The 17,587-nt window shown below is 43.2% G+C and overlaps 1 protein-coding gene across 1 annotated transcript in view; it reads right to left on the bottom strand.

Moving 5' to 3' along the window:
- Positions 1–17,587, bottom strand: part of LOC308301389 (ubiquitin-conjugating enzyme E2 E2) — a 41,071-nt gene that overhangs the window by 4,497 nt on the left and 18,987 nt on the right. The window contains exon 4 of the mRNA XM_080745363.1: positions 7,742–7,874. Within this exon, the coding sequence (XP_080601489.1) occupies positions 7,742–7,874 (133 nt within the window). The remainder of the gene's footprint in view (positions 1–7,741; positions 7,875–17,587) is intronic.

Below are 17,587 nucleotides of genomic sequence, written 5' to 3'. Positions count from 1 at the left end.
GCCACAACAAAGAGTGATGTCTTATTTATGCTTTGCATGGCGTCTGGTGGTGAAAATAGCTGATCTACAAACTCACACGTGATCCATTGCAGTGTGCAGATCATCTATTTGGCTTCGTGACAACTAGTGTGAATAAAATGTAGCTAAAACTAAGCTTAGCTGACAGCACTCTAGTTATGATTGGGAGTATGCATCGTTACAGTAAGACTGTGGTGCATAGTCACATTCATCAAGTCAGATTTCAACCCCACCCAAGAAGATCATAATAACTCAGATATGGACACATTTTTATGGGCCCCGAAAAATGCATATCTGTTTCCGCTTCCGGTCCCAAACCGGAAGCACTGTCTTTGGGCACTTAGGAACGGCAGATCGGCGATCCGATTTTGGATTGTTTTCACGGTAATCAAATCTAATTGATTAATAGCTCGGGAAACTCAGTCCTGGCACGCAAATACATCGGGAATAACTCGGGCATGAGTTAATTATTATTATTTCAAAACATTTTCAAAAAACATTCCTAAAAAAAGGCAATGATATTTCACGCAGCAAAGGTCATCAGGAAACGGGATTCTAACCCGCGACACGCTGTCAGGCTGGCATAATTGCAGCCTAGGGTGCCCGGACCACCACGCCGGCAGCCCGGGCCTACAAATACAGTTTTCTTAAAGCCATACTGTGTAAGATGACCAACTAGTGGTAATAGCCCTATAGCAAACCGCGGTCGCGTCCGCGTCTTTCGGACGTTTTTCGTACCTTCAGACCCCCGCGTCTGCCTCCACCTCGCTGAGATCTATCTTTTAAGGGGTCCCTTGTTCCTGTGCGTTCAGTAATTCCAGAGATACGGACTCCTTCACCCTGCCTATAGGCGAAATTACCTAGAGAAGGGATGGTACAAGCGGGCGACAACAAATATGGCTGCCATAGCGACCCCACTTCAAGATGCGCTGTGATTGGCCGGCAGTTGTATAACCCTCGCTGTGATTGGCCGGTAGTGTGATGACGCAATTTTGGCGCGAGATCCGGTCCACGGCAAGGATCTCAGTTTACATATAGAGAAGGCTTTACAGGCTGAAATTCACGGCGCGGATCTTCTAAAACTTTTGTGATTTAATAGTTAGGAGAATTTTAAGATTTGTTTTATAAAAAAAGTTACATAGTACAACTTTAAGTAAATCACACCCGTGTGAACTGAGCGGTGGAGTCTGCGCGCGCGTGTGTGTGTGTGTGTGTGTGTGTGCGTGCGTGCGTGCGTGCGTGTGTGTGAGTGTGCCTTGCCTGTTCTGGCCTGGCCTGAACAACAGCGCCCCTCCCTTAACATGTGTGGTCAGAAAAGGTACTACACCGCTTGAGGCTACATACAGACCCACCCACCCACATACATACATACATACATACATACATACATACAAACAAACATACATACCTACACACACGGCCACGCTATGGAGACGGTGTGACCACCGCTCAAAAAGTAAAACATACAAGTTAAAATTACTCTACTCTCAAAAAACACTACTTAGGTAAATGTAACTGAGTAAACATAATTAATTACCTCTGCATAAATACACAAATTAAATGAATGCCTTGGCTCTCTGGACTCTTGAGAGGCTGTTTTTTTCCTATCAACTCATTTGAACTCAGATATAAAACAAATTTATCTAAACTCCATTTCAGGAAGTTTCCTTCAAGTCCTATATAAATCAAGCCTAAATCTACACACCTAAACTTGAAGGGTGGATTAAATCTTTAGGAAATCGGATGAAATCTCATTGCATAATGGACAATCTCTTCACTTTCACCCACATAATCTTCTATTCCTCCAGTTTCCTGTGTTTGCAGTTAGTAAGCAACTGGCAAGCTTTCCAGTTGAAAAACCCTTGAGAGATTTCTGAATTTCAAATTAAGCCAAGCATTCAAAGAAAGTGTGTTGAGCTGAGAAACTTGGATGGAATACACAGACAAACAATAACCTCAGCGGAGCCTCGACATAATCTGCAAAAAGACCCAGTGGTTAAAGCACACCTGGGAGCAGCACGGCATGACCGTAGTTCTCTAAATTTGGCCACTGCAGCATTTGAGGGTTGTGTGTGCCACGCTAAATGCCATGCTCCACAATAGTTGTTGAGGGATAGGAGAGGGGTCACTCTCTCACTTCCCCTGACCAAACGTGACATTTTTATGCAGAACAAAGGTCAAGCTCCGGCTATTATTGTAGGATAACAAGGGTGCATTCATTTACCACTGCACACAAACTGAATAAGGAGCATTTGAAAGAGCGTGTTTCTCCTGCGCAGTATGGACAATTGCCGTCCATCAGCCAAATGCCTTTAAAATCTTGTCTGTACCTATGTCAGGTAAACAAGCCACCCCTTTTAATAATTACCACTTCAATGCATTGATAAACTCGATAGTGAATTCTGGAATGCACCAGTCAAGTCACTGGCACATCAAATCCTCCCCAGCCCTAGTGCTGGTAAATCACTGTGGATAGAACAAACAAGAAGACTTGAGCGAGTGGTGAGACATAATAACCATTGAAACGGCTGACAAATCAGCCTCACTGACAGCAAAATGTGCCATTGCTCCACAGAGGCCTCTTTAACGCAATCCTGTAAACATTGCTATGCATCTCGCCAGACTTGTACCATTTACATTAAGGTTGCTTTATTTTATCACAGCCGGTGAGGAGCATTAGATAAACGACTTCCCGACTAACTGAATTGTTGTGGGACTTATGCCTCAGGGCACTGTTCACCTGAAACGTGTGAGCAAGCAGAAATGTATACCCTCCTTTTTTAAAGACAAAGGCCTGTCTAATGTAGTTCTCATTGTCTTCCATTTCAGGTCATTAGACCCGCCAACAGAGGGCAGCGTGGTGTATGTTGAAGGCCTATCAAAACAATAACAACCGTGACTCTTGTTTTGATATATAACTCCCGGGACAGTAATTAATAACCACCCGGAGTAAGTGAATGAGAGTGAACACTGCACCAGCAAGCTCACTATCCCCTATAGCACAGTGCAAACTGTGGGTTGTGGGAGACTGGGTCAACATTCTTATACAGCAACTTTACAATAACAATGTAATTACATTAGCCTAGAAAAAAATACTTTTATGTAATTACGTATGTATATATTGTCACTGTCGGGCAGAAACCTCGTATCTCCAAGTTTCAAATTCGTACGTTTTTTCACAAGGTAAAGCCCTGCTTCATCATACAAGGCCGTCGCACAAAGGTAGTGAAAACAGCAGATCTACAAGCACACAACGCCTCGCAGTGCGAGGCGTTGTGTGCTTGTAGATCGTCTGTTTTCACTAGTTTAATGCAAAACAAAGAGTTTTGGACATACAAGGTTTCCACCCAACGACGATATATTTGATAGTCTACATTTAAGAGCAGGCTTTAATGTGCCTTGAGAAATATTATGTCACCTGAAGATGTATATATATATATTATTTTTTTCTCCTTATGTTTTTTAAATCTGAGGGCACTGGGGAAAACAAAGCTTTATTCTTTAGCTTTAAATGATTACAAACATGGCTGTTGTCAGAAGTCAAAAGCGATCATGTCTGAATATTAATACAATGGGTTTGGTCATGGCGTGCATGGATCAATATTTCGGTGTCACTCGGGAACATACCGTACCCCTCGTTTAGCAAAAAAAGACCGCAACAGTGACCTACCTTTACCTCAATGCATTCCAACTAGACACGCGTCCGACCACGTTAACACGCACAGCATAACCGCTTAGAGCCGCCTCAGCACTCGGACATGCGCTTTAACATGTCGTCGTTGTCGGGCGGAAACCTTGTATGTCCAAAACCATTCGTTTTTTTATATCATTTAAAAAAAATCAAACCTCGGTTCGAAGTGGAGCGGTGAATCTGAGCAGCTATACCCTGTGTGTGTGTGTGTGTGTGTGTGTGTGTGTGTGTGTGTGTGTGTGTTGTGAGTGTGTGTGTGTGTTGTGAGTGTGACTGGCCTGCACAAAACAGCGCCCCTCCTTTAACTAGTGTGTTGTGTGTGGCCACTCAAGGTATTGCCAGGCTACGGACACGGCCAGCCACCCAGCCACCCACCCACATACCCTCGGACATACCTGTCTATTGGGAGCGCTTTCACCGCTCCAAAAATGAACTAAACTAGTGAAAACAGCCGATCTACAAGCACACAACGCCTCGCACTGCGAGGCGTTGTGTGCTTGTAGAGCTGCCGTTTTCACTACTTCTGTGCGACGGCCTCGTCTGACGAAGCAGGGCTTTGCTTTGCGAAAAAAAAAAAATTGAAACTTGGGAGATACAAGGTTTCTGCCCGACAGTGACGACGACGTGCTTGGCGGTGGTGACACCTGACACCTCCCCCCCCCCCCCCCCCCCCCCCCCCCCCTCCGTCCCACTTCAATCACCAACATCTGGCCTTCGTGACCTCGACCTTCCACAGGAAACTTCTAATGAGCCTTGCCATTCCCAAAATCACACAGGACAGGCCTTTATAAATAATCCCCCCAGCAAACTGCCCCTCCCCCGCCCCACGCAGCTGAAACTCATCCACCCAGCGAGAGCTCGTCAATTCGGGAAGGGCTCCGTTCTGTTCCGTGAAAATATAAAAGTGTGTTTGTGTGAGGAGGAGGGTGGGGGTGGCATCCCTGGACCCAAGAAAATCCCCCCCAAGTTCCAAAAGAGTGCATTCAGAGACCGAAGGTTCCATTGGAGCGTTTCCATTGTGTGAGACAGTGTATGGCAAGCTACGGGGCAGGGGTGTCGCACCAAATTCTGGGCCCTGGGTACAAGGATTCACTGCGGGCCCCCCCCATGAATGTTCTTCATAGGGGGAGGGGGTTTAACCCATTTAGACTGGGAACGCATAGCATGATATTGCATCATCTGATGCATCATATGATGCTTTGTAGCATGCTGAAATACTAAAATATCTAAAAACACAGATTGAACACAAAAAATAACTCGGGATTGTGTTGATCGTGTCCCAAACAACAATAAACTAAGATCTGCTTGTCCCAGAGGTGAAGTGGTCCTTTAACAACTGAAAAATAGAAGATCTACATTGTAGATCTTCTATTTAAAAAAAAATAGCAGATCTACATTGTAGATTCTACAAGCTGCGCTGCGAGCTTGTAGATCTGCTATATATATATTTCTTAAATCTATGTTTCTATGTCAGTGGTGCTCAAACCTTTTCATGTGAAGGACCCCCAAAATGATATTTGTCCATGGACCCCCATCTCAAAATATTTAGTTCCAGGGACCCCCCAGAAGCAAAATTTGAGTAACAAATGTTTGCTTAAAAAAATACAGATATTCAAAGATTTGCACACATTTTCACAACTTTTCAAAAAGTGTCACGTTGTGAGCTTGTATATCTGCTATTTTTCAATATCTAAAGTATAAAATAATTAAAGCCCTCCACCTTGGGCCCTAGTAGTAGTCCCCCCCCTTGTGACGCTCCTGGCTACGGGTGAAAAAGGACGGCGGTGGAGGGAAGGGGTTAGAGAGAGAGAGAGAGAGAGAGAGAGAGAGAGAGATGGGGGGGGCTGCGGATCACAGTGGGGGTGGGGGAGGGGTGGGCTAAGGGGGGGACGGAAACACTCAAGCCCTCTGGCTACAGAGAGCCAGGCCGGAGCCTTGTGGATTTGTTTGAGTCCGCTGTCAAACACCAAGCTGCCGGTTACAAAGCTCAAAGAGCAAGAAACAGGGAGTATGGAGAGTCACGGAGCATGAGACGTAGAGAGAGAGAGAGAGAGAGAGAGAGAGAGAGAGAGAGAGAGAGAGAGAGAGAGAGAGAGAGAGAGAGAGAGAGACACACACACAGAAGTGAAAGGGTAAATGTGGTGCACCCAGTGGGACAAAGGGAGATTGCCCCTCGACTCATTCTGCGTGCTTGATAATGACCACCACTCTAAAACAATGGTTCTCAACCTGTGGGTAGGATTATTTGGGGGGGTCCCCAGGCCCAGATGATTAACTTAATATGCAAAATTGTTTTCTCACTCAACAGTAAACAAACCAACATAGGGTTTAAGTGTATACAGGGTATGTGCACATTTCTAAAGTGACAATTTAAGGACTTTAAATACCTTTTTAGTACCTCTGGTCAAACATTGGTAAAATAGTCCAATATTAGAGGCAGAAATTGAGAAAATATCAGATCTACATGCTCACAACGCCTCGCAGCATGTAGATCAGCTATTTTCACAATGAAATAAATAGATCAAGTCAAACTAAATGTAATGCCGACTCCTACAATTCCAAGTGCATGTGCAGGGTGGGGGGTCCCCAGTTAACATTTTGGGGGTCATGACATGGCCTGAAAAGGCTGAGAACCACTGCTCTAAAAGGACAACACGTAATAAAACAAAAACCTAAGAATCCCTTAAAGCAGAGCCTGAGACCACTTCAAAATCGCAGGGGCTGAGCATTTCTAAACAAGCTGTAGGACATTTAGGCCTAGAATGATTGAATGCTTTAACCAGTGAAAAATAGCAGATATACAAGCTCACAGCCCGGCACCGAGTGCCGCGCTGCGAGCTTGTAGATCTGCTATTTTTGAAAAAGTCGTGAAAATGTGCGCAAATCTTTGAATACATGTATTTTCAAAGCAAACGTTTGTAACTCAAAGTTTGCTCCTGGGTGGTCCCTGGAACTAGATATTTTGAGATGGGGGTCCGTGGCCAAATAAATATAATTTCGGGGGTCCTTCACATGAAAAAGTTTGAGAACCACTGACATAGTAGTCTCTCAAGAACAGACTAACTGAGCTCCAATTAACTCACTTAGCGCCGAGCGACTTTCGGGGCGACTAACTAATGATGGCGTTTAGTGCCGAGCGACTCGGAGCGACTTTTATATAAAAGCATTGTTTAAGCTTTTAATTTGGGTTGATAGACGGAGCGGAACGGTTAGCTTACCTTCGACTAGCATACAGATGAAAACCGTGAAAAAAAAGGATACGATTATGACGTCACCTTTAAGCCATAGCTTCCTGTTTACGTAGGCCTCTGTTAGCCGCTAGGCTCAATGCAAACCATCCGACCCTCACGTAGCTTCACTAGGTCGGATTTTGATTCGGAAACTTTCTGTGTGGCATCTATATACGTTCCGATGCCCATACCAATGGTGGTTTGAGACGATCAAGCACGAATTGAGCAGTATTGAGCTCAAATGGCGGCCCGCGGCCTGTCCATTGAATGTCAATGGAGAGCATGTCATTGTACCATCCTGTTATGTCATGAACCTTGTTTTTTATTCTGACTTAACATGGGACCATGGAAAGTCAATGGGCTATGGCTCACTCTAGTGGTCATCTTGTGGCATCTGCAGGCACGTGTACCTGTTTATGTAATGTGATTTTGGGGATTCAATATAGCTATTTCCTGGCGTTATAAGCGCAGATTCATATTGAAATCTGGCTCGCTCGGCGCTAAGTGAGTTAAGTGAAAAGGACCTTTTCTTTGACGATGGCCGGCCAGATTGCTGACACAGAAACATAGGTTTTTCAAAAAACCTTAGAAGGATTCAAAAGACACTTATAGAATCGGGGTCAAAATTCAAATTTTCACGATTTCTCAAAAATAGCAGATCTACAAGCTCGCAGCGCGGCACTCGGTGCCGCGCTGTGAGCTTGTATATCTGCTATTTTTCAATAGTTAAAGCATAAAACAATGATACACAATACTGTGTACCCGTTCTGAATGGGGACAGCTGCGTCTACTGGCTGCTGACCTTGGGTGGTTTGAAGGGGTAGTCAGGTGTGAAGGCAATGTCCAGGAAGAAGACGCCTCCCTCGTAGACGGAGCCCGGCGGTCCCAGGATGGTCGACCTCCACTCATAGATGTTGTCTCCTTTGGGGCCAGCGCTGGAAGATTGAGACAGAAGATGCGTTAATATGTTAATCATTGAAGTGCAATGGAATACGATAGCCTGCTGTTCAAACTGCCAGCGGGTGGACAAGAGATTTATGCGAAAGAGCTGTTGAGGAGCTAAATGCCGTCTTCTGACAAGCTAATGAAGGGAGATCTGAGAATGATGGAGAAGCCATGGAGATTTTGGCCCAGTACTATTTATTTTGGCTTTAGATAGATAGAACTATGTGCTGTTGAGGCATTCCTAACACATTAATGAAACAAAAACACGAAACCACTTAGACCATTTATACTTAGTAAAACGGAGTTGAACAATTCGATCTACATCAAATCTCTTTGCTGAAAATACTCTATCTATAAGCTCACAGCGCATTTCAACGTGACTCGTTGGGAGCTTGTAGATCTTGTAGATCTAAATCCCCAGCATAGGGATTCAGCTGGGGTTCAGGAAGTGGTTAAGGACGAACCCCTACAAAACACTGAATAAATCAGTGATCACTAAACATAGAATAATTTTAACTCCAATTAAAAGGCAGTTTTTAGAAGAAGAAAAAGGGACATTTAGGGCATCCGCTGCAAAGTGATTTTTCTTGTTTACAAGATGAGCGCTTACGTTGAATAAGGCTGAAGGTCGCATCTGTTGTGCGGTTCTGGTAATTAATGCATTTCCATATTAAGATGTCCCTCCCCCACAGTTGTTTGTGGTCAGGGGTGTCACAAGGGGGGGGGGGGGGGGGACTGAGTTACCAGGGCCCAAGGTGGAGGGGCCATAATTATTTTATACTTTAGCTGTTGAAAAATAGCTAAATATACACAGTGTGGCACCGAGTGCCGCGCTGCGAGCTTGTAGATCTGTTATTTTTTAAAAGTCGTGAAAATTTGTGGCTCAAATTTTGCTTCTGGGGGGCTCCCTGGAACTAAATATTTTGAGATGGGGGGGTCTGTGGCCAAATGCATATAATATACATATCACATGAAAAAGTTTGAGCACCACTCTGACATAGAAACAGGTTTTTCAAAAAAACGTGCACAAATTTTCAAGATTTTTCAAAAATAGCAGATCTACAAGCTCGCAGCGCGGCACAAGTGCCGCGCTGTGAGCTTGTATATCTGCTATTTTTCAATAGATAAAGCACAGAATAATGCGTAATAATGCGTTCCCAGGCTAAATGGATTAAACCCCCTCCCCCTATGAAGAACATTCACAGGGACCCCGCAGTGAATCCTTGTACCCAGGGCCCAGAATTTGGTGCGACACCCCTGGTAAAGACCCCTTTGCTGGAGCGCCGCCAGCAGGAGAACTGGGACAATGTCCAGATGACAAAGCCTGGGACAATGAACAATCCCCCACCCATTTGGTGTAATTACCAGACCTGATCTTTAATTCTGACCTCCTGATATTCAAGAGCAGTGGTTCTCAACCTTTTCAGGCCGCGACCCCCAAAATAATCATATTTTAACTGGGGACCCCCACCACCCAGACGAGCACATAAAAGTTGAGGCACTACATTTTGTATAACACGGTTCTATTGTGAAAATGGCAGATCTACATGCTCACAACGTTGTGAGCATGTAGATCGGCTTTTTTCACAATTTCTGCCTCTAATATTTGACAATTTGGCCAATGTTTAATTTGTCATTTTAGAGGTATTAAAAAATTACATTGTCACTTTAGAAATGTGCATGTACTCTCTATACACTTCAACTTTACGTTGGTTTGTTTACTGTCGAGTGAGAAAACAATGTTGCACATTAAGTTAATCATCTGGGGACCCCCCAAAAGAATTTGGGGACCCTCCTAGGGGTCCCGACTCACAGGTTGAGAACCACGGTTCAAGAGCACTTGTGAGGACTAGTTATAAAGATGTAATTTACAAAGTATCTCACACGGCGCTTGCAAGGACAGTTATTGTCCCCTTCAAACAGACAGTTTTTCTATGGTAGTTTCGTAATAATGATATGAAACGGCAAAGCATGAAAGGAGCATTTGGCTCCGTGTGTCCTTGACAATGGACAAATAGAATTTAGACATTAGACACCACCTTCCTCCTTCAGTGTCAACACATGCAAATTCCGGCTAATCTCCTTTGCTGCCCGCTCGTATTGCCCCTCTCCTAAGCCTTCTTTAATTAGTTAATTATGATCACGTCTTCTCCGGGGAATTGGTTAAGACTACATTTGGTGTTGATAAGGGGCCCGCAAATCTGGACTTGTGTTGTTCCAGGGACAAAGGAAATCCAGGGACAAAGGAAATCTGTTGGATTCTCTCTCTTTGGCTCGAATAAAATCCTTATTACACACACTGTGTTAATACGGATTGGATGCATTGGAAGGGGCACATTTTGGCCATTCGTTCCTGTAACGAGCCAAATGAATGTTGAGCTGGTGTTTCAGTTTGTGTGTTAAAAAAGCAGGGAGGTGATCGCACACACAAATAAAGAGATCAAACTACACAAGTCTGGACTGCAAATAAAAACGTCATTAGAAGATGCAGGGCTAGGGCGCCTGGTGGCCTAGTGGACCGGGCGCATACCATATAGGCATTGCCATTTCGGCATCAATGCCTGTCGGCGTCGCCGGTTCGATTCCCGATCCGGGCGACCTTTGCCGCGTGTCACTCCCTGTCTCTCCCCCATTTCCTGTCAGTCTACTGTCCTATCCAATAAAGGCAAAAAGCCCAAAAAACAAATCTTTAAAAAAAAGAAGATGCAGGGCTGTGCTGAACAAAGCAGAGGTCAAACGTTTCGGTCCTCAAAGGGTCTATCATCAGTGCACCAATGTAGGGATGGGACGATAAGCGATATTATCGTTTTTATTTTTTATTTTTTTGTTTTTTTTGTTTTTGGGCTTTTTATGCAAAAACACACAGTAGACTGACAGGAAATGGGGAGAGAGATGGGGAATGACATGCGGCAAAGGTCGGCCGGATCGGGAATCGAACCGGTGACGCCAGCAGGCCTAGTATGTGGTATGCGCCTAGACCACTAGGCCAGCGGGCGCCCCAGATCTGCTATTTTTTGGCAGTGTTCCGCCCCTGGATTTTGATTATCGTGTTAATATTGTAAATCGCGATTTCTTTTGTCACAATAATCGTGACATGACATTTTCATATCGTCCCATCCCTACTCCAATGTGGGCACGTGGGCAGTAACCCCAGAACAGCATGGCTCTAATCAGAGTGCAATCAATCAAGCTCCCTTGATTGAGTGCAGTTTGTGTGAACACGTGGATATTTGATAGGGCCTGCAACTACTCGTTATTTCCTTAGTGATTATTCTATCTATTACTCCTTCCATTTATCGAGAAGTGGTTTTCTATAAATTAGATTTGTATCCATCCAACTAACCATTAATGTATACGTTGTCTCACAATGGTATTGTGCAAAAATAGTGAAAATACTTTAACTTTAGAATCAATTAAATCGACTAGCGTTTGATTAACTGTTGCACCCCAAATATTTGATAATGTGGTATGCAGAGGAGAGGAGACGACGACTGAGATTCCTATAATATAATACCTTCTCAGAAGGAGGAATCTGACAAACCGCTTCCCTTTCACCTGATCTATGCTCAAGGCGATGTTCCATCCATGACGCTTGGCATGAATTTGTGCGCTCCAAGCGCCTCACGCTAATATTCCCATTACCGTTGTATGATGTAAATGTCTCCCTCTCGGAGGCATATAAAGAGGCTGGGTTTCCTTTTCAAAGCACCTTCCAAATGGAAGCAGACGCTTTCGACCCCCCTTTGAGGCTTTTGAGCTCGTCACCGAGATAAGACGTGACGATAAGAGACGAGCCCGGCGTGGCAGAGGCTCCGCTCAAGCCACGGCGCTGCTGTGTGCGCTGACAGCCGCACAAGAGCCCCCGCGCGAAAGGCTAAGTCAATAGCTTGAATGTGCATGCCACCACTGGCCGTTGCCTGGAGACCTCCGCCCCCCACCGGCTCAGGCAGGGGTGTCGCACCAAAAATTCTGGGCCCTGGGTACAAGGATTCACTTCAATTATTTTGTGCTTTAACTGTTGAAAAATAGCAGATATACAAGCTCAGCGCGGTGCCGCGCTGCGAGCTTGTAGATCTGCTATTTTTGAAAAATTGTGAAAATGTGTGGTTTTTGAAAAACCTATGTTTCTATGTCAGTGGTGCTCAAACTTTTTCATGTGAAGGACCCCCAAAATGATATGATATTTGGTCAAGGACCCCCATCTCAAAATATTTAGTTCCAGGGACCCCCCAAAAGCAACATTTAAGTTACACATGTTCACTTAAAAATATACAGTATATATTCAAAGATTTGCACACATTTTCACAACTTTTCAAAAATAGCAGATCTACAAGCTCGCACCTCGACATTCGGTGCAGCGCTGTGAGCTTGTATATCTGCTATTTATCAATAAATTATCTAAAGGATCCTCCACCTTTGGCCCTAGTAACTCAGTCCCACGTATCCCCCCCTTGTGACGCCCCTGAGCTCAGGGGTTGCATGTGGTGCTTTGTGGCGTCTGTCCCTGAGAGCTGCCTCATTCAGGCGCTGAGCGTCTCTCACTTGGCCATTAATGCGGGAGAGAGAGAGAGGTAAGTGGTGGTGCGGTCACTGCAACACGCTTCCAGCTGGCATGCAGAGGGCAGCAGGATAAAGACTGGAGCTGAATCGTGGCATCAGTGAGTCTTCACATGCAAGCCCTATTCACTGGCCTGCATTAATGTGTGGCTAATAGCGGCAGTTAACCATAATGTTTATGATACCTTGACCCTGGCAATACATCTATAGAAAATGAAGTTCTGCAACCGACTAGTGCAATTCAAAGTATAGTACCTGGGTGGACAAGACATTTCTTTGAAATAAATCACAATGTATTTAGCCAGTGGCAGCTTTACAATGGCAGGTCTAATTTTTACAGCGTGGCACTGAAGGGATCAGCAGTCTAGTGGTTCTCAACCTTTTTAGGCCGTGACCTCCAAAAATTATATTTGAACTGGTGACCCCCCCAGCCTGACATTACATTTCCTGGAACAATTTTCAGGAATTACATTTCGTTTGACAATCTGATAGTCAAAAGGCGAGGCGTTGTGAGCATGTAGATCGGCGATTTTCAAAAAATGTGCCTCTTTCTCAGGTAATTTTTACAATTTGACCAATGTTTGACAATTGTTTATAGTATCCACAACTTTCCAACGTCCCATCGTGCATTGCGCAGAAGGTGTGCGGCAGCTTCCAGCGCCGCAGCCGAGAGTGATCTACAAGCTCACAACGGTTGCATCTGTGACGCGACGCTTGTATGTCTGCTGTTAACCGGAAGTGTCCCGCAGATAATTATGGAGTTATTTTCGATTCATTATTGTGTAAGCACCTTTCTGATGTTGAGCAGTTGTATATTAAGAGTTGTACAGTCGTACCTCTGAATTTGCAGACTTGTATGATGGAATCTGAACGTGAAAAGAAAAAAAAAATACAAATCTCTGTCTACACGTTCACAACTCGTCTTATGCGACCTCGAATCCTTTTCTACACATGCTCAAATTAGTTGAGACTGTTGTTCTCTATTTTGAAACATATTCCTTGATATGTTGATGCAATATTTGGCAAAAGCGAGCAGGCGACACTGAAAAAATGCGAGCATCTGCACATGATGATTCGAGAGGTTGCAAACTGACATCTGTACGTGTAGAGAGTGTTTTTTCCCCCTGCTCACTCACACATTTACTTTTACAGCCTCAACTGCCTTTCTTTGCGCTCGCAGATCCTCAAGTACACATGCTCAAATGTGGTAAACTGTCGCTCACGATATTGCAACATAATTATCGATATGTTCTTTCAAAATCTGGCAAAACCGTGCAGGGGACACTGAAAAAATTCGAGCGCTTCCAATCTTGATTTGAGAAAGTGTACACGGCGATTTGCGAGCGTGTAAAAACTAATCTGAGCGCGAGCAGAGGCAAATTCGTGAGGTGAATCTGCTTTGCAGAATAATTTTGTTACGGAAGTGCGAGTGTGTGTGTGACTGAGGAGAAGCGAGAGAGCACAGGATCAGCCATGGGATCAGCTCTGCGCCTTGTAGGAACTGCAATGATTTTTCTTCACCACCCGGGGGAGCTGTTTTCAATGTGTCGTCAACTCCCCATATCAAGATCGCCTATTAATCAATCGCCAGATAATCAAGAACATTTATTTATATTATTACAAAATTAAAATAACGCCATGGTGAAACGTTGTTGCTGGGGAACGTGCAACAGTGATTAGGCACCGGAACGTATGAAAGGAGTATTATTATTTAGACCACACAAACTAGAGATGGGATTTATGGTTCTTTGAAATGAGCCGGAACTCTGGGATCTGTTCCTTTCAAAGAGCCGTTCAAAAGACTGGTTCATTCTACTAGTTACTTTATAGATTTAGATTATAATTACAAATAACTTCAACCTTATATACATTTATTTCGGACATATATAGGTGCAAACCTGCCATTTGAAAATAGCTGATCTACAAGCTCACAATGCATCGCAAAGCGACGCATTGTAAGTTTGTAGATCTGCTATTTTCAAAAGATTTTTCTGCTTTTTTCAAATGATTTTTCTACATTTTACTCATTGGGAAACCTGTGAAACAGGACATTCTACATAGCCTAATGAGTAGGCCTACGTTTTAATATTGGTATTTAAGTACATTTTGATACCAATACGTTTTTACTTTTACTCAAGTACATTAACATTCCAAACTTCTACTTGATTGCAGTATTGATATTTTTATTTAAGTAAAGAAATTGAGTAGGCTACTTTTCCCACCACTGTTCATTAGAAAGGAACGGCTTCCTACTGCGAACCGGATCCCATCGTTCATTTCAAAGAGCCGTTCAAATACTCGATTCGTTCGCAAACGTCCCATCCATCTCTAACACAAACAACTGAACGTCGGGAACTTACAGGCGACACCCAGGGTAAGTTAGTCATTGTTTATTAGACGATTGATTTCACCATTGTTTAGTAAACGTTGATGTTGCGTCGCTTTAGTGAATGAGTGAAAAGGCTGCCTTGGTTTATATTAGCCATACTGTAGCTTTGGATCAAGAAGATCAAAACTACTGAGCCATAACATTCGCTATATGGACGGACCAGCGCTAAACTTAGACCATAGGTTCTCAAAATGTTTCATGTCAAGGACCCCCAGATTGACACTTTTTAGCCCGCGGACCCCTATGATCATTAATCTAATAACCATTAATCTAATAACCAGTGATCAAGGATGCCAAGTTATGTTGTCAATATCACTATCACAGAGATCTTGTGTTGTGATGTACAGTACCTTTACCTTACCTCTGTCAAGAAGACGTTTCTAGTAACATGCAAATTCATCTAACTGTGAAAGTAAAGTTGTCCATACCATACAGTATGATTAACTTGTATTGTGATGAACCCTCTGCTAATAAAAATGCGTTTTTATTAACATGCTAATTAATCTAATAACGATCGTGATCAATCACTAGACATTTGGTCTCATGATTTGTCTTTACAAGATGCCATCAATCATTAACAGCTGCCAAAGTAGTCAACCACCACAATATTGTAACAGTTGACTTTTAATTTGTAGGCTACTCTACCTGCAATGTCATAATCACTGTTAACCTATTATTGTAATGAACACTCAATCCCATTTCAGTTTACAGTATATGCCCCTCTATCTCTGTATAGGACAGAGAATAATGCATAATTCTCAGGAAGCAGTGATAACATATCCTTGTAATGGTTATAACTTCAGAAAACTATATGTGCTTGATCCAGGTTTTCCCCCCTTCTTTCTAGGCCCAGAAAACCGATGTGTTGTTATACCTGTTACCTGCTGAAATGTACCCGGTCTACCAGGTAAATGTTTTAAATGCACTTTAGGGATGAGGTAAAAAAAAAAAAAAAAAAACGAAAACACACACTGTACATAGATAAATACATGTGGTTACATTTGCACGCACACACACACACACACACACACACACACACACACACACACACAGCAAAGTTATTAACAACTTGGGAATGGCATTGCTCCTGGGCATGGCAACCTAGAAAAGATTGTAATGAAAACATCTGTAACTATTACAATGCAATGCCATAGGTTACATGTATTTGTCATGTTGTGTGGTTATAATTATGTATTTTTTATTATTTCCCAGCTGCCACTCCTGGTGAAAGCACAGCCACCTCCCCTGCCCATTGCCAGTGATGTCTACCAGAACACACCACCATCAGCTTCAGTTTGGAAGATGCCAGCAAAATACAGAACACCACAAGAGACCAACCAAGATGAAATGATAATACATAAAAAATAATAAATACAAATAAATAAAACAGAGCGAGGCTTTTGTACAGGATATATATTATCACAAGCCATTCAACTCGAATGCAACCAGTCTATTGTCAATAAAAAACATCCATAATACATACAATACATGTTAATGAAAAGTAGGCCTATTGGAAATTATAATAAGGGGGGGGGGGGGGCATACTGCACTTAGTAGTATATAGTTTTCTGATTGAAGTTACCTTATTAATTAATAATAAGGTTAATAGGTTACCAGTGATTATGACATTGCAGGTAGAGTACAAATTAAAAGTCAACTGTTACAATATTATGGTGGTTGATTACTTTGGCAGCTGTTAATGATTGATGGCATCATTCAAAGGTAGGCCTACAGATCATGAGACTAAATGTCTAGTGATTGATCACGATCGTTATTAGATTAATTAGCATGTTAATAGAAACGCATTTGTGTTAGCAGAGGGTTCAATACAAGTTAATCTCTAGTGATACTGTATGGACAACTTTACTTTCACTGTTATTAGATGAATTTGCATGTTAATAGAAACGTCTTTTTGACAGAGGTAAGGTAGCCTACTGTACATCACAACACAAGATAATCTCTGTGATAGTGACAACGTAACTTTGGCTTCCTTGATCACTGGTTATTAGATTAATAGGGGTCCGCGGGCTAATAAGTGTCAATCTGGGGGTCCATTTTGAGAACCAATGGTCTAAATTGACTACACATTGAAAACAGCTCCCCCGGGTGGTGAAGAAAAATCATTGCAGTTCCTACAAGGCAGTAGAGCTGATCCCTGCGCTCCCGCATCACAGACACTCTCTGCTCGCGCTCAGATTAGCCGTACGCTCGCGCTCCCACACAGACACTCTCTGCTCGCGCTCAGATTAGCCTCAAATCCCTTCTACACTTGCTCAGATTAGTTTAAACTGTTGCTCTTTAAATTGAAACATATTCCTCGATATGTGGATGCAATATTTGGCAAAAGCGAGCAGGCGACACTGAAAAAATGCGAGCAAATGCACATGAAGATTCGAGAGGTTGCAATCTGACATCTGTACGTGTAGAGAGTGTTTTTTTCCCCAGATTCCATTATACACGTGTGCGCTCTGCCCATTCACGCACACATTTACTTTTACGACCTCAACTGCCTTTCTACGCGCTCGCAAATCCTCATTTTTACATGCTCGCGATATTGCAACATAATCATCGATATGTCCCTTTCAAAATCTGGCAAAACCGTGAAGGTCACGATTTGCGAGCTTGAAGACCGGAATTTGCAGTTGCAGAAAGAAAAGCGTGCAGTGTTTGAGTTTTTTTTACTTTTCACGTTCAGATTCCATCATACAAGTCTGCAAATTCAGAGGTACGACTGCACAACTCTTAATATACAACTGC

Source organism: Nannobrachium achirus (assembly GCF_963921795.1).
Source record: "Nannobrachium achirus genome assembly, chromosome: 2".
Lineage (NCBI taxonomy): Eukaryota > Metazoa > Chordata > Actinopteri > Myctophiformes > Myctophidae > Nannobrachium > Nannobrachium achirus.
Note: the sequence above shows the minus strand (reverse complement) of the source record. Positions and strands in the feature narration are given on the sequence as shown.